Below are 16,459 nucleotides of genomic sequence, written 5' to 3'. Positions count from 1 at the left end.
TGATTCCCCTTTGTCAGCCAGAGCTCAGGACAAGGACCATCATAGGCGTATTAAGCAGAAAGGGATTTAATACAAGGATTTGGGGGCTTCCGGCATTGTTAGAGGGACTGAGAGAGCGGACCACAGGCCAGTATTTCTTAAACGTCAGTGTGCCGAAGAATCACCGGCAAGGGGTGCCAGACTGGCTCAGTCGGGACAGCATACCACCCTTGGCCTCAGGCTTGTCAGTTCAAGCCTGAAGTTGGGTGTAAAGCTGACATTAAAAAAAATAATGGGGGGTGCCTGGGTGGCTCAGTTAGGCGTCCAAATCTTGATTTCACCTCTGGTCATAATCTCGCGGTTCATGAATTCAAGCCTCACTTCGGGCTCTGCGCTGATGGTATGGAGACTTCTTGGGATATTCTCTCTCTCCCTCTCTCTCTGCCCCTTCCCTGCTTTCACACTCTCTCTCTCAAAATAAATTTTAAAAAAATAATGAAAAGTAAAAGATAAAGAAAGGAAGGAAGGAAAGAAGGAAGGAAGGAAGGAAGGAAGAAAAAGAAAGAAAAGAAAAGAAAAAGAAAGAAAGAAAGAAAGAGAAAGAAAGAATCAATGAATCACCAGGAAAACTTGGCCAGAGCACAGCTTCCTGGGTCCCACCCTAGACTTCCCGGTTTAATAGGTTTTGGGGAGTAGGGCCCAAGACTTTACATTTTTTAAGATTTTATTTTTAAATAATCTCTACACCCAACATGGGGCTCAAACCCACAACCAAGAGTTGCACGCTCCACCAACTAAGCCAGCCAGGTGCCTTAGCCCTTGCATTTTTAAAAAACATTTTTAAAGTTTAGTTTACTTATTTCAAGGAGAGAGAGAGAGATCATGGGAGGGGCAGAGAGAGTGGGAGAGAGAGAGAGAGAGAGAGAGAGAGAACCCCAAGCAGGCTCCGCACTGTCAGCTCAGAGCCCGCTGTGGGGTTTGAACTCATGAACCACGAGATCATGACCAGAACTGAAATCGAGAGTGTCTAACTGACTGAGCCACTCAGGCGCCCCCAGACCTTGCATTTCTAACAAGCTCCCAGGTGATGCTGGGTGAGGCTCCTGCCTCTGAGGCCACGTTCTGAGTAGCCCTGGAACAGGTCAGAACACCACAGAGTTGAGCCACTGGGGAACTGCTTCCTCTGCTCGGTGGGAAAGGCACCGTCACCAGAATTACAGAATCCAAGCACACCTCCCAACGCCGCACAACGCTGGAAATAGGTACAATCGCACAGAGTTTTGCTTTCGCTTTTGCCTTGCAAATCTCTCGTGAGCATTTCTGGTTAGCAGAACCTCATGTGCTTCCAGAACCAGAGCGGCAAAGAAGTCTAGGAAATGCTTTGGCTTGTTGTGGGCTTTTGTGTTTTTGTGTCTTTTTGCTTTTTAACTTTCTGGCTTCTGCGATACCGAGGGAGGCAAACCAGGAGGAAGAGAAAGAAGGAGAGTTGCTGAGAGCCAATCAGCTACGTCCACCCCACTCTGTGCCCGGACTGGCGTTCCAGACCCCTGACTAACCGGGTCCCCCTGCAGCCTCGAGGAAGAAGTGTGGGGAACACAGCCTGGATGCCAGTCCCCAGCAACCCGCATTTCAGCAAGCACAGCACAGAGCTGGCTGGTAGAGCAGAAAGAAAATGGACCGACCAGGCAGTGAACGTGGCTCTCTTTACCCTCTCAAACCTAATGTGGCCACCAAAGAACCCCCGTTCTACTCCCAAAGCATCCCCTTCTCTGGCAAATGGCACCGTGCGGTTGCTCAGACCCCAGATCTGAATCAGCCTTGATTCCCCGTTTCCTGTGCCCAACACGCTCTTCCTATCTCTTGCTGAGTCTGGTTGTCTCTGTCTCCAAAAGACACCCCAAATTTGACCCCTTCTCTCCACTTGGCTGGACCCTGGTCTCAGCCTCCATTATTGCGCATCCAGACGACCCCCCTCCCGATGGCTTCCCTGGACCCCCTGATGCCACCCCTGTCCCCTTAAAGTGTGTTCTTCATCCACAGCAGCCAGAGAGGAGCCTTTATATGCAAATAGCACATGCGAAGCCTGTCCCTCCCTTGTTCAAAACCTTGCCACGACTCTCCTCACACTCAGACTGAAACTCAAACTCTCACCTTACTCTCCACCGCCCCCCTGCTGACGACCTCTCCGTCACTCAACTAAGTTGCAGTGACCTTCTTTTTGTGGTCAATCAAATCAAGCTCGATTCAACCTCAGGGCCTTTGCACATGCTATTCTGCTACTTTGGTCTGCAGGCTTCAGTTCAAATGTCACTTCTCGGAGCGGCCTTCCCTGGCGAATCTAAAATTAGCACCCAGTCACTCTCCATCAACTACCTTGTTTCATTTACTCCTCATGCCTATTGCTAACTCCAATGATCTCGTCTTGTTTCTTGTCTGTCCTCTTCCTTGCCTACTGGAATGTAAACTTCATGAAGACAGGAATCTTGTCTACCTTGGTCACCACATGCCCAGAAGAGCCTGATACAACACAGACCCTCAAGTAATTCTTTTGAATGAATGAGCAACTCCACTGTACATGTCCTGATTTCTCCATTTTAATAAATCTTTTTAACGTTCATTTATTTTTGAGAGAGACAGAGCATGAGCAGGGGAGGGGCAGAGAGAGAGGGAGACACAAAATTCAAAGCCGGCTGCAGGCTCTGAGCTGTCAGCATAGATCCAGACACAGGGCTCAAACCCACAAACCGTGAGATCGTGACCTGAGCCGAAGCTGGACACTTGACTGACTGAGTCACCCAGGCGCCCCGTGATTTCCTCATTTTAGAGTGGGAAGATGAAGGCCCAGAGAATAGAGAAGGTGCCTTCTCAGACTGCCCCCAGTGAGGCCCCTCTCACCTATTCATGCCCCCGTGTGATCCCCTCCCACTGAGGGTGGGCTGGACCTGGTGATGGCTTCTTGACGTATCATCTTCGATATGTCAAAGATGATGGGATGTCACTTCTAAGACTAAGTTACAAAAGACTGACTTCTGCCTTGATACGTTCTGTGGTCTTCTCAGCCTGCTTGCTGTGGTGAAGGAAGCAGCGTGTTGGGAAGGTCCGTGTGGCAAAGAACCGAGGGCAGCCTCCAGCCAGCAGCCAGCGAGGACCTGAGACCCTCAGTCCCACAATCCACAGTGAACTGAATCCTGCCAACAGCCACCAAGTGAGCTTCCACGCAGACCGTTTGCCGCCCGGTCCTTCGGATGAGACCACAGCCCAGGGGACACGTTGCTACAGCTGAGAGATCCTGCAGTAGAGGACCCAGCTGAGCTGTGCCCAGAGTCCGGGCCCCCACAGAAACTGCCAGACGACAAACAGGTGTTCTTTTATGCTGTTCGCTTTAGGGTGACTTGTTGCACGGCAATAGATAATTAATACAGAGAGGTCAACACTCAGCTGAACTTCCTCCCAGACTCCAGGCCTTAGATCATTAGGGCTTCTCTAACAGAATGCCATAAACTGGGTGGCTCATAAACAATACACATTTGCTTCTTGCAATTTTCAGGACTGGAAGTCCAACATCAAGGCACCGGCAGACTTCGTGTCCAGTTGAGGACCCACTCCCTGGCTCATAGAGACCGCTGTCTCTTCACCGTGTCCTCCCGTGGCAGAAGGGGGGAGGGGGCTCTCTGGGGTCTCATAAGGTCATTGATCCCACTCATGAGGGCTCTGCCCCCATGGCTCAATCGTCTCCCATTGGTCCCACCTCCTAATACCATCACCCTGGTGGCGGGGGTAGGATTTAATATGTAAATTTTGGGTGGACACAAACATTCAGTCTCTAACAATGTCTAAGACTGTGCGAGAGAGAGACGGATGCCAAGTAATCTGCACCATCCATCTGCAGTCCTGGTTGTGGTCCAGCCTCCCTGGAGAGAAAGGGGGGCATGAAGCTCTCTGTTCAGTCTCATCTCCACTTGTGTCTTGGCTGGAGACCTTAGAGGTGTGTGTGTGTGTGTGTGTGTGTGTGTGTGTGTGGCCTGCCTCTACCTGTGTTCTGAGTGCTGTCTCTCCACCTCCCTGGCTCCCCTGCGTTCACTCTCCAGCCTGGCTCCCTCTGGTGGTCCTAAAGGGAATGGCTGATGCAGAAAGACCAAAGGAAAGTAGAGTTGAGCTAAGAGGAAGCATTTCAGGCAAATTGTGAGTCTTTGGCTGCCACAGACAGAGGGAGGCCTGGGTATGATGTCAGGGGTCAGAGGTGCCCTGGCCTGGCAGGACAGTGCTGGGGGTCTAGCCTCCGAGCCCACCACCCATGCCCACCCATCGCTGGGAGGGCTAGGAGACAGGATGCCTGGGTCTCTCACAGTGGGTGGGGGCGGGGGCCTCCCTCCTGGGACGTCACCCGTTAAACTTCCTCTCCCGGCCACACAGGAAGCTGAGCCGGCTCAGGGCCCAGCCCTACGCAAGCACAGGCCCCCCAGGACCCCTAGGGCAAGGGCCCCACCGGCGGCCCCGCAGGGACCATGGGATCCAGAGCTGAGTAAGAGCTACACCCTCCCCCACTCTCTGGACCAAGATTCCCAGAGCAGGCCCAGGCTGGGGCCAAGGGGAGCCGGGGTGGGGCAGGCCCGGGAGGGGTTGTGAGCCACAGGGGCAGGTGGCTGGGACTGGGGCATGTCTCTCAGCCCCTCTTCCCTCTCTTTCTTTCTCCTTCCGGCTCCGGGTGACTAAGTTTGCAACTCTGAGCAGGCACCTCTTGGTGTATCAGAGTGATGAGGAACATGGCTTCCGGGGGTCAGCAGGGAGCGGGGGTTGGGGGTGAGGGAAGACTGTGTGGGGTCCATGTGCCTGGGTGCTCATGTGGGACCATGCCAGCATGAGAGTGAAGTGCTAGGGGGGTTCCCGTGTCCGGGGCTCTGTGTGTTTATAGTCACTCCCCATCCCTGTGCTGTCTCCCTTCTGGTCTCCCTGTCCCTGTCCCTGAGCCCACGACCCAGCATCCTCTGTGGGGTGAGGGGTGGGGGGGCAAGCGAAGGCAGTAAAGAGTGCGGGGCCCCCAGGGGCACAAGGGCATGCTGCCCTCCTTCCTCTGATGACAAATTTGGGGTCAGCCCTTGGGCCACCATGAAGTCTCCCAGCCAGAGACGCACGGGCAGGGTCTCTTGGTCTCCAGACCACAGAGATGCTCACACATTTACCCAGCCACACTCACAGCCACGCAAGAAGTTGTGGATGCTATTTGTCCCCACGCTGGCTTGGTCACACACACTCATCGACCGGAAACCGACACTGGTCAGTCTCATCCTTCCAGGAAAACACAGGAGAGAATCACAAACACACACACCCCTGCATGTTCACCCAAGTCATGCGCACACACACCTGTGTGCTCACCCAAGTCACACAGCACATAAACACAAGTCACAGGCTCACACACGTCATGTCCACACATGCACACAAGTCACACTCGATGCACACAAGTCACACTTCTCCGTCACGCACACACCATCAATACTATTGTTCGCACAGCATCCCACAACCTACTCACTGTCACAAACCATTGAGGTCACACACACAGGTACAGAGTTGCAGACACAACCACAGACACAGAAGGAAGCCCCTGGACCCACTAAAGCCCATTCCTGCCCCACAGAGGGGGTCCACCTGCCGTGTTTGATTGGTTCTTCGAAGCAGCCCGCCCTGCCTCCCTGCAAGAAGGTGAGTTGGGGGCATCAGGTGGGGGTGGGGACGTGGAGGGCAGGTCTGGGGCCCTGAACTTAGAAGCCCGCTCTCCCACAGATCCCCCCATCCTGCGGCAGTTTCCCCCAGACTTCAGGGACCAGGTATGCTGGCTGGTTCTTGGCTCCCCTGGGCCCAGGGCCAGTCTCCCCAGGGGAAGAGATTGTCTTGGCCAGGGGTGGGGCCTAACCCGAATGGCCAAGCAGTGTGCCCTCTCTCCATCCCCAGGAAGCTATGCAGATGGTGCCTAAATTCTGCTTCCCTTTTGATGTGGAAAGGTATGGAAGGAAGCTTACTTACAGGAACCCAAGGACTCAGACTTCTCAGGGACCCCCACAAACACCCAGGGACCCAGGGACTCAGGGACCCTGACAACTAAGGATCTATACACCCAGAGCCCCAGACTGGTGGACACAGCAGTAGGAGTGTTGTTGGTGCTGGGGTGGGGGCGTGGTTCGGGGACCTGGGACCCTTGGGTCTCTGAGAGCCCTTCCCACCTCCAGGGAGCCCCCCAGCCCAGCTGTACAACATTTCACCTTTGCCCTCACCGACCTGAGCGGCACCCGCAGATTTGGTTTCTGCCACCTACGGGCTGGTGCCCACAGTTGCCTGTGCATCCTCAGGTGTGAGATTTGGGGCTCTGTGGGGGGGGGGTGCGGGTGGGAAGGGCCTTGGCCTGGGGGCACTTTGTGGAACGTCCGCGCCCTCTCCACAGCCATCTGCCTTGGTTTGAGGTGTTTTACAAGCTGCTGAACACAGTGGGCGACCTCCTGGCCCAGAACCAAGTGAGACCAGCCTCCCTCTTCTTCCCGTGGGAGTCCCAGCCTCTACCCTCCCAAGCCCTCCACCAGGCTCAGAATTCCCAGGCCTGACCTGAGCCCCTCAGCTCCTCCCAGACCACCTAGCCCCAGTCAATCCTCAACCCCCCCCCCCCCCCAGCTCAGACACTCCACCCCCACCCAGGTCTCTGAGGTTGAGGAACTTCTTCTAAATCTGCTGCAGCAGCCCCTGCCTGGGACCCAGGCCTCCGTGGAGCTGGTGAGTAGCCCTCAATCCCTGGGCGTCCGACCTTAGGTGGGTGGGGAGGCTGTACCCCAGCCCCGAGGACCACGCAGCTACACCTCTCTCCCAGGGCAGCGGAGTGACAATCTCCAGTGCACAAAGCATCCCGCCCCCTGCCCCTGGGAACAGCAGGCCGGTGAGCAGAACTGGGGACCCCGTTGGGCTGGGCCCTCAGGCAAGGCCAACCCCTGACTGATCGGTGCCCCCGCTCATCCCCCCCCCCCAGCTCTCCTGCTTCGTAGCCCCCGACTCTGGCCGCCTGCCATCCATTCCTGAGAACGTGAGTGGACGCCTGGGAGGGAGTTCTGGGGGCGGGGAGAGGTCCCGAAACCCGGAGGGGGCTGTCACATCTTGTGGTCCCTCGCGACCAGCGCTTCTCTCTGATCCTCAGAGGAACCTAACGGAGCTGGTGGTGGCGGTGACAGACGAGAACATCGTGGGGCTGTTCGCCGCGCTCCTGGCGGAGAGAAGGGTCCTTCTCACCGCCAGCAAGCTGAGCACCGTGAGGCGGGGCCAGCCGGGCCGGGGGTGGGGCTTCGCCCCTGGGGCCGTGACCACGGGACGGATTCCCAGTCTAATTCCTCCGGGCGAGACCTGAGGCGAAGGCCTAGCTCTGCCCCTCTGAGCCTCAGGATGGAGTGGAATCCTGGCTCCGCCCTTAGCGGGGGGATCGGCGTGGGCTGAGCTGTAGCGCCCCCTCTTTGGGAGCGCTTGGTCCAGACCCCACCCACTATGGGCCAGAACAAGGCTGGCTCCGCCCCTCTGGAGGGTGCCGTCAGGGAGGTGGGGGGAGCTCTAAATTGTAGTTGGGTCTCTAGGAGGAGGACCCGGGTGGGGGCAGGGGGGCGGGGAGGAACGCCGGCTCCTCCCCTAGGGGCGGGCCTAAGGAAGCTGAATTCTAGCCCCGCCTCTTTGTGGGTGGAGTTAGTGGGCTGTTCCACCACTGCGGAGAGAGCTCCCCGAGGGTTGTATATTAGCCCCGCCCCCTAAAGGGAGCGCCTGAGACCCGCTGCGTCCTGCCTCCACCTGCTCCAAGCCCTGTAATTTGCCGAATTCTTGGCCGTCACAGGATTCCTAAAGGGATTTGAGTTTTCACCTCTCACGCAGTAGGGGATGGGCAAGGGGCGAGGAGGGGGAGAGAGGGACAGGAGACTGGGGACGTGGGGAATGGAGCCGGGAGAGCCACCGTCCCGAAGAGGTTCCTTCAAGCTGGGGGTCCAGGCCCTGACTCCACGGCCCCCCACCTGTCCCCAGCTGACTTCGTGCGTCCACGCGTCCTGCGCCCTCCTGTACCCCATGCGCTGGGAGCACGTGCTGATCCCCACGCTGCCGCCGCATCTGCTGGACTACTGCTGGTGAGGGGCTGGGGCCGGGCTTGGGGAAGAGGCCTGGGGTCCTGGGGACCCCTGGGCGGCGCCTGCATGACCCTGTCCCCTCGGTCGTCTGCAGTGCGCCCATGCCCTACCTCATCGGAGTGCACTCCAGTCTCGCCGAGGTGAGTGAGAGCGGACCTGGACCGCAGCGGCCTGCGGGATTCCCCTCTTTTGGACCCCCAAATAACTGCCCCCGCCAGAGATCCTCGGGCCCTGAGCGGCCGTCCCCACCCTCACTCCCCAATGCAGAGAGTGCGGGAGAAAGCCCTGGAGGAAGTCGTGATGATGAACGTGGACTCCAATACCTTAGAGACGCCCTTCGACGACGTGCAAGCGTTGCCCCCAGACGTGGTCAGTATTACCCCCTTCTCTGCTCCCCCCCCCCCGCGTGGTGGAGGGGAGGCCCCACACCCGCCGGCTCACAGCTGCCCCCTTGTCCTCCAGGTGTCCCTGCTGAGGCTGCGGCTAAGGAAGGTTGCCCTGGCGCCCGGGGAAGGGGTGTCCCGTCTCTTCCTCAAAGCCCAGGCCCTGCTCTTCGGGGGATACCGCGATGCGCTCGTCTGCAGCCCGGTGAGCAGCGGGTAGGCCGAGGGAGAGGCCTCGTGGGTCCCTGAGGGATTAATAGTAGTAATAATAATAATAATAATAAATGCCTAGCCTTTATGGAGCGCTTACTCTGTGCCTCTGTTTGCCCATCTGTAAAATGGGATCCCACTAGCACCCACACGAAAGGGTCACGTGAGTCAGTGAATGGGCATATGCAAAATGTTTGGGTAGTGCCTAGCACATCGTGAGCACTCAATAAATGCTAGGTTTTTCTGTTACTATGATCTCACTTAATGCTCACAACAGTGTGATAAGCTAGATACCATTATGGTCCCATTTTACTTATGAGGAAACCAAGGCTTGGAGAAGTCCCACAGCAGGTAAGTGTTGAAGCCAGGACTTCAGGATCTGCTGACTCTCAAACTTCCCCACCCCCGTTTTCACAACTATTCTAAAAATTGGGGGGGGGGGGTGTCTATCGTGTGAGCATCTGACATTCCTGTTGGCTCTGCCTTTACAACACATCCCAAATCTGCCCATTTCTCCCCTCCTCTGTCTCCACCCTGCTCTGGCCCCCATGATTGCTCGCCTGGATTAGGACTTTCATCTCCCTTGAGTTCTCTCTCAAGGGGCTCCCACCCTCGCCCCCTACTGTCTGTCCTCCCCCATGGTGAGCACCTGAGTCAGGTCCCTCCCTCCTCCTCCTCAAAGGCTACCACCTCCCTGTGGCCCACGAGACCTGTGCAAGATCAGGCACACAGTAGACACTCAACCTTGCTACATAGATATGTGAGCCAATAAGGGAGACAGCTGCGGTCCAGGAGAGCCACGGGAAGATCAGGTCACGGGTCTTTTTTTTTTTCTAGGGTCAGCCTGTGACCTTCAGTGAAGAGGCCTTCTTGGCCCAGAAGCCGGGGGCGCCCCTGCAGGCCTTCCATCGGAGGGCTGTGCACCTGCAGCTGTTCAAACAGGTGCGCCAGAACCCTGGGGGCGGGGCTGGGGCCGGGGGCGGGGCTAAGTAGGGGCTGGGGAGGACAACCCTGGGTCCCTGGGAGCGAGCCGGACCCCGAGGGGCGGATGCCTGGGTTCCACGGGCGAGGCTAGAGTCGGTCCAGCGGGGGGTCCCGCCCTCAGGGTCCCCGGGTGGGGGAGGCATGACTGAACTGTGTCGCTAAAGATGGGAGCCCCTGACTCCTGGACTCCTGGGCTCCCGAGGGATAAGATCTAGTCCCAGGTTCCTGGGGAGATTGGGGTGGGACTAAATTCCTGGGTCCCTGAGGATGGAGCATCCAGGGTCAGGGGTGGGTGGGTGTAAGTGCGGGACTCTGAAGGAGGCGTGTCCTGAGTGCGCCCTCCCCTTGCCCGAGAGGAGGTGGGCTGGACTCCAGGGTCCATCAGTGTAGGGATGGGTTCTCGGGTCCCTGAAGGTGGAGTCGACTTGGAAGGAGGCCTGTCGGGAGTGTCAGAGTCCCACTTCCGGATCCCTATGAGGGGCGGGGTCGGGTCCCAGACTGGTCCTGACTTGGTGCGGGGTGGGGGGAGGTTTCCTGGCTTCCTGAGGCGCCTCCAGACTCCTGGGTCCCGGAGGCGAGTCCCTTGGAGGGGCCAGGGATGGCCCGGAGGCCAGGGATGCAGGGCCAGCAGAATCCTGGGTCCTCCAATTCAAAAGTGGCGGAGGCAGCCCTTTTCTGACCCTTCCCCCACCCCCAGTTCATCGAAGGCCGACTGGAGAAGCTGAACACAGGAGAGGGCTTCTCAGATCTCTTTGAGCAGGAGATCACCTGCAATGGGGCCTCCTCAGGTGAGCCCTGTGTCTAGCCCGGAGCCCCGCCCCACCAGCACCCCCCCCTGAGCCCGCCAGCCAGCCGTGACCACCCCTCTCCTCACTGCAGGCGCTCTTTACTCCTACCAGCTCTGGGCAGACAACCTAAAGGTAGAACACCGCACTCTTAGTGTTTATTATGGGATTAACTTAGCCCCGTAACAGTCCCCAGGGAGGGTCACCGTTATGCTCATTTATAGACAGAGGAAATGGAGACTCAGCTAGGGAGAGGGGCTCGTCCAGCCTCACACAGTTGGGGTGACGAGGTGGAGTCTGGGGTAACCCCAGAGGCCCAAGTCTCTCTCCCTTGCCATTCTGTCTCCCCAGAAAGGTGGCGGTGCTCTCCTGCATTCGGTCAAGGCCAAGACTCAACCAGCTGTCAAAAACATGTACCGCTCGGTGAGGCTACACGACACAGGCCACTGACCGGGGGTCACGAAGACCAGGGGACAAAGCACATGGCAACCCCTCGTGGGGACAGGACATTTTAACCTCACATGTAAAGTGCGAACATGTCTTTTTATCAGAAGCAAGCCGGCAGTTAAATAAGTCTTCGCGCTTTTATTTTCCAGTTACCTGCTCATTTCTGCCAGGATCATTTCTTCCCCACTTAAAACTGACAACCAAGATTCATTGGCGAACATCTTTTGTCCTCAGACACTACGGTCCCAGCCTCTGCCCTTGTGTTTCTTTTTCTCCCGAGCCCCGAAGTTTCCTGTGGCCAACCTCTGCCACACCAAATTGTCCCTTGGGTCTTATCTGTTGCTTGTCTTTTGAATGCTGACACCACTTACAGTGTTCTGTGTTTGCCACTCTCCGTTTCGTTCAGTGGTTATGTCCTCTAGGAATTCTTTTCTATTAGGCAAGGGGTGAGTCTGTGTTGACTTCTCAGGTGGTCTGTGTAGCACAAACGTGAACAGATGGCAGGACAGTGATCCTAGGGGATGGAGAGCCGAGCTCTTGACTGCCCAGGTTCAAAGCACTGCAGAGTCTAATTCTCTTTGTGGCTCCTCCGTAGGCCAAGAGTGGCTTGAAGGGTGTGCACAGCCTTCTGATGTACAAGGTAAGGCCGGTGGCCAACAGCCGGGGCAGTGGAGAAGGGCTCACCCACCCGGCTCACCCACCCTCTTCCTAGGATGGGGACTCTAGCCGGCAAAGGGGGGGCTCCCTGAGAGCCCCGTCCCTCACCAGCCGCTCAGATCGCCTGCAACAGCGCCTGCCTATCACCCAGCACTTTGGAAAGGTAAGTGCGTCTCCCCCAGCACCCTGCGACACTAACGCCACCTTGTCTTTCTCCCATTCTGTCTACACCCAGACTTCTTGCTCACATGCTCACCTACCCCAGTGTTCGGTGCCCACTTACCACACACCCTCCTCCAGAAACCTGTAGTTCCTGAGGCCCCACCCTCCAAATCTGTCCTTCGCAGAACCGGCCCCTTCGCCCCAGCAGGAGACGGCGACTAGAAGAGAGACCTTCTGAGTCCCGGGAGGAAGGGTGAGACTCAAAGGCAGGGGGAGGGGCAGGGAGGCCAGGTCCCTAAACTCCAGAACCTCCAGAGCAGTCCCATTAGGACTAGGGGTTGTGGGCAGACATCTGGGGCTGCCCATCCTTACCCAGGACACCTGCTCTGAGCCCTGAGGAGGCCCAGGACCCATGGGCAGAGGAGGCTCTGGACAGCAGCTTCCTGGGGTCTGGAGAAGAACTGGATTTGCTGGGCGAGATTCTGGACAGTCTGAGCCTGGGAGCCAGCAGGACAGGGAGCCTGCGGCCCAGCCAGAGCTTGGACTGCTGTCACAGAGAGGACACGGACAGCTGCTTCAGCTTGGTGAGAGCCCCAGCCCCCGTCCAACCCCCCTGCCAAAAGTCCATCGGACTCGTCAGCCTTCTCCAGCATCTGAAGGCCAGCAACTTGCCCGTTTCCCTACCCCCACCCAGCCTGACATAGCAGAAAGACCAAGATGGCAACCGGAAGATGAGAAACTTCCAGAGCCCCAGCCCCTGTCCCTGCCTGCCGACCTGCCATCTCAGCAAACCCTCCAGTCTTCGGATGCCGCGACCTCCTCAAAGGACCCTATTTCCCAGCCAGCCGTGGAGGCCAGCCGAGAAACCATCCTTCCATCGCTGCCCTCACCAGCTTCTGCAGACCCCAGCAGCCGAGGGGACCCCGAGTCCACTGTTCTCCTCCTACGTCTCTCCCCTCCCCGCAAGGCAGCTGGAGACCCCAGAGCCCAGGAGAGCCCCTGCTCTCAGCTGTCCGCAGCACCCACCCAGTCCAGCCCTCCAGAAAGCCCCCAACTTCTGGTCCCCACAGAGCCCAACTTGGATATTACCTGGACATCCCAACCCCTTGAGCCCCTTGATTCTTCCTCAGATCCTGGTTCCCCAGAGAACCCCAGGCCCCAGCCATCTGAGGTCATGCTGGCACAACATGCCCATTTCCAGTGCCCCAAGGGGCCAGGAGCCCTCAGACCCCCTGCTGCACCCGACAGTGACTGGCAGGAGTCCCAGGCTAGGAGCCGGCCCAGAGTCGCTGAGCTTAAAAAGTGTTTTGAAGGTTAAGAATCAGGGTCCCAGAGGAGACCCTGGTCCTTCAATAAAGCCACATGAGCTCAAAGCTGGTTTTCCTGGTGAGTTTATCCGGGGGCCCTCTCTGTGCTCAGAAACGTACCCCATCCGCCACCTCCCTCCTCCTCCTCCAGCTGGCTCCCAGGTGCAGCAGGAAGCCCCTCCCTTCCAGGAAGCCCCCCCTGGATTCTTGCACCCTTACAATTCATCTCTCAACAGCCTATGAGCCCTGAGTTTGTCCTCTCCAGCTAGCCTGACTCCTGCCCCACTGGCTTAAAAAAAAAAAAAGGTTTTATTATATCTCACTATGGGATTTATGTATATACGTATATATATATATATATAAAAAATGTAAGCAGCACCACCCTCCCTTCCCCTCAGGGGCAGAGTCTTTGAAGCACCTTCCTCCCTTCTATTCTTAAGCACTAGGTAGGTTTGGTTGCCCAGAGAGGGCTCTGCCTTCCCCCAAGGTCACATAGCGAGAGAGAGAGACAGAGACAGAGAGAGAGACAGAGAGAGACAGAGAGAGACAGAGAGAGATGGAAAAGGGACCTAGATGGGCAGGCAGCCCCGCACTGTCTCCTTGGAGTCCTGGGGAGCCCGGGCCTCGGCTGCGTGGGAGAACTGGAAGGAAAGGAGAGGGGATTTGTTGGGCCTGCGTGGCAGCGGGCCAGAGAGCCGAGCGAAGATAGTGCAGCAAGCGGAGAGGCGGGCCCCCAGCCCCGGCACCCCCCAGTTGCAGGCAGTCAAGCAAAGGTGGCATGCTTCACCGAGCCCACCAGGCAGGTGCCCCGTGGCCCCCCAAGTCCTCCTGAACCATCAGAGGCTGTTTTCTCGGTGGCGGCTGCTGTGTGTGAGCGAGCGCCGGGCAGTCCTGGGCAGCGGTGGAGGTGGCAACGGGGCCCCGGCATTCAGATGAGCCGCTCCTCCGGCGGCAGCTTGAGGTTGGGGGGCGGCGGCACGCGGGCACCCACCTGCTCCTCGCTGCTGGGCCGGTAGGTGCCCTGTGTCTGCCGCTTCTCCCGAAGTTTTCGAACCAGCAGCACCAGCCCCACGGCCAGGAGCGAGGCGGCCAGGAGGGAGAAGACCACAATGATGGCGGTGATGGCCTCCTGAGACTGCAGGAGGGGGGACAGATGTGCTCACCTGAGCCAGGGGACCCTGTCCACCCTCACCTGAGAAACATCCGGGGCTCCCAAAGCCCACCCCCCCCCCCAAGCCTGTCACTTCTGGTGGTGTGGTTCCTCCACCCAGGATTCCCACGTCCCATCTGTCCCATCTGGGCCTCCCAGGCTCCCACCTGCCACGTTTGGGATCCCCCCTCCCAAGCACCCGCCACCTCTGGGTCCCTCCACCTGCTACATGTGGGACTCCTGAATAACACCCCGCTGCCCTCCTCCCACATGTAACTCACCAGCGCCCCATGGGAGCCAGAGCCCGGGTCCGAGGGTGTGATGGTGCTGTTGTCATTTACGGGGGGGTCCAGCGCTGCGGGGAGGGACAAATTATTCCTCATCTATCCTTCCCATCTTAGCACAACTGCACCTCCCTCGGGCATCCCTCGGCTAGAACTCTGCTGAGTCTTCATTCTGGTAGAGACGGTGGGTGCCCTGCCTGCAAGGGCCCGCCGGGTTGATGTTGCCCCGAACCCAGCAGAGCCCCGCAGCGAGGAAGCAGCCTACAGCAGTTTGCAGTTTGTGCTGAGTTGGGGTCTGCTATAATGGATGGTGTCTGGAGCCTGACCCTGCCCTCCCCCCCCCCCCCCCCCACCTCTCCGGCCCTCCCTGGCCCTCAAGGATCTGGGTGGATCTGCGTTTCCCTGGAGTGTCTGACTCACACCTCCCCCCAGGCTCTCGAAACTGAAATAGAAGGACTGAATGGCTGAGTCCACACCTCTGGCCAGCCCGGTGAACCCGGGATCAGAGCTCCAGGCAGGCCTCCTCCTGGCTCCCAGTCTGCCCAACACACCTCAGCCATACTGAGACTCAGGTATAGAGGCTCCTGTCCCCCAGATCACAATTCCCCCTTCCTCAGGAACTCAGGAATTCTACACCGACGGCGACAGCCCAAGGAAACCCCTAGCAGCGATCGCCCCAAGGAAACCCCTAGCAGCGATCGCCTCTCAAGGTATCCCAAGCCCGCTCCCCAGTTCCTGACCTCTCCGGGTCCCAGGTAACCCGCGCTTCTAAGCCCCGCCCCGTGCGCGCCCCGGGCCGGTACCTACTTTGCCCCCAGGCCCGGCCCCAGCGGGCGGGCAGCAGCTGCAGGCCGAGCGCCAGAAGCAGCCCCAGGCCGGGGCTCGCCATGGGCCGGGCGACGGGCCGGTGGCACCGGGAACCGGGCGTCTCCTGCGCGCGGCTTCTACCGCATCTCGGGCCGGGGGTACCTGCGACCCGGCACCTGGGGCGGGAGAAAGAGAAAGGCCGGGGGTGGGGTGGGGGAGGGGGCTGGGCTCGGGCGCAGGCCCAGGGGAGGGGTGACCCGCCCAGGGCACCCCGGAGTCCTGCCCCGCCCCCGCCGCCAGAGGTCAGAGATTAAAGATTAACTCGGAGCGGCGCGTTCCCGGGCCGGGGAAAGGGAAGAGGAAAGTGGGGGGAAGGGGCGGCAGGCCACGGCGAGCGTCCTACCTCCCTACCTGGCCCAGGCGTCTTCGACCTTGCTCCGGTGCCCGGTCCGAGTACCTGGCTCGAACCCTCGGTGCGTCGGTCGGTAGCTCGGTCGGACTCCTCCAGCTCCTCCCGTTCACGTGACCCGGAAAGTTTAGTCACTCACCTGGGAGAGGAGCGCACTTCCGGCTCGTGCACCTGAGCCCAGATGGGAGGGCGGAGCCAAACGGGGGTGGGGCCGCGCCAGGGACGCACCTGTAACGGGAACCCAATTCTACAACAGCAAGGAGTAAGTAGGGGCGGAAGCGAGCTAGGGTAAGAGGGAGCTCCCACCTATGTTGCGGGCGCACCTGTGGGAGACGTGTGCGTTGAGCCACATCTCTGGAGTGTAGACGAACGGAAGCATACCTGTGTGGGAAACGGCTGTGTAGAACACGCCTGCGTTATAACACCTGACCGCGGCCGTCTGGGTTAGGGTACGTTTGTTTTGGAAACGCATCTGCATGGCTCCCCTATGAAATGAACAACGTTTGTATGAACAATTCCTGCGTAGAAATGTATCGGAAAGAACTGCACGAGACACGTCCGCGTTTAAGTACACCTTATAGGACCCAGTGACACGGAAACGTGCCCATATGGGTGTATACTTAACTGCAACATGCCTGGGGGGGCGGGTGGAGGGGAACTGTATGATGCATTCTCGAGTGGATTTCTGTTGAGAAACATACCTGTGAAATGAAGGGTATAGGCTGTATGGGGAGTATCTGCATAGAATTGAGATCGAGTG

At 58.4% G+C, this 16,459-nt stretch overlaps 2 protein-coding genes across 4 annotated transcripts; one reads left to right on the top strand and one right to left on the bottom strand.

Moving 5' to 3' along the window:
* The first annotated feature begins 4,370 nt into the window (after window positions 1-4,370).
* On the top strand, window positions 4,371-13,110 carry DENND1C (DENN domain containing 1C). Its single transcript, XM_043586363.1, has 23 exons — window positions 4,371-4,501; window positions 5,612-5,676; window positions 5,758-5,801; window positions 5,926-5,975; window positions 6,201-6,320; window positions 6,413-6,482; window positions 6,661-6,735; window positions 6,830-6,895; window positions 6,986-7,039; window positions 7,151-7,261; window positions 8,014-8,114; window positions 8,209-8,254; window positions 8,382-8,483; window positions 8,577-8,702; window positions 9,545-9,649; window positions 10,389-10,479; window positions 10,571-10,611; window positions 10,828-10,899; window positions 11,519-11,563; window positions 11,636-11,743; window positions 11,928-11,995; window positions 12,119-12,326; window positions 12,437-13,110. The coding sequence occupies exons 1-23, from the start codon at window positions 4,485-4,487 to the stop codon at window positions 13,058-13,060; spliced, it is 2,409 nt and encodes an 802-aa protein (XP_043442298.1). The 5' UTR covers window positions 4,371-4,484; the 3' UTR covers window positions 13,061-13,110.
* Window positions 12,909-15,913, bottom strand: CRB3 (crumbs cell polarity complex component 3). 3 transcript variants are annotated; one of them, XM_043586366.1, is made up of 6 exons: window positions 15,702-15,913; window positions 15,291-15,466; window positions 14,481-14,554; window positions 14,041-14,184; window positions 13,591-13,690; window positions 12,909-13,558 (listed from the first exon to the last, which is right to left on the bottom strand). In XM_043586366.1, exons 2-5 carry the CDS (start codon window positions 15,370-15,372, stop codon window positions 13,619-13,621), a joined length of 372 nt encoding a protein of 123 aa, XP_043442301.1. In that variant the 5' UTR covers window positions 15,373-15,466; window positions 15,702-15,913; the 3' UTR covers window positions 12,909-13,558; window positions 13,591-13,618. The 3 variants fall into 3 exon arrangements, with proteins under 3 accessions (XP_043442301.1, XP_043442300.1, XP_043442299.1); XM_043586365.1 differs by having other exon boundaries at window positions 12,909-13,690; window positions 15,694-15,913; XM_043586364.1 differs by having other exon boundaries at window positions 12,909-13,690.
* Between the last annotated feature and the right edge of the window lie 546 nt (window positions 15,914-16,459).

Source organism: Prionailurus bengalensis, chromosome A2 (assembly GCF_016509475.1).
Source record: "Prionailurus bengalensis isolate Pbe53 chromosome A2, Fcat_Pben_1.1_paternal_pri, whole genome shotgun sequence".
Lineage (NCBI taxonomy): Eukaryota > Metazoa > Chordata > Mammalia > Carnivora > Felidae > Prionailurus > Prionailurus bengalensis.
This window is presented reverse-complemented; position numbering and strand designations above follow the sequence as displayed.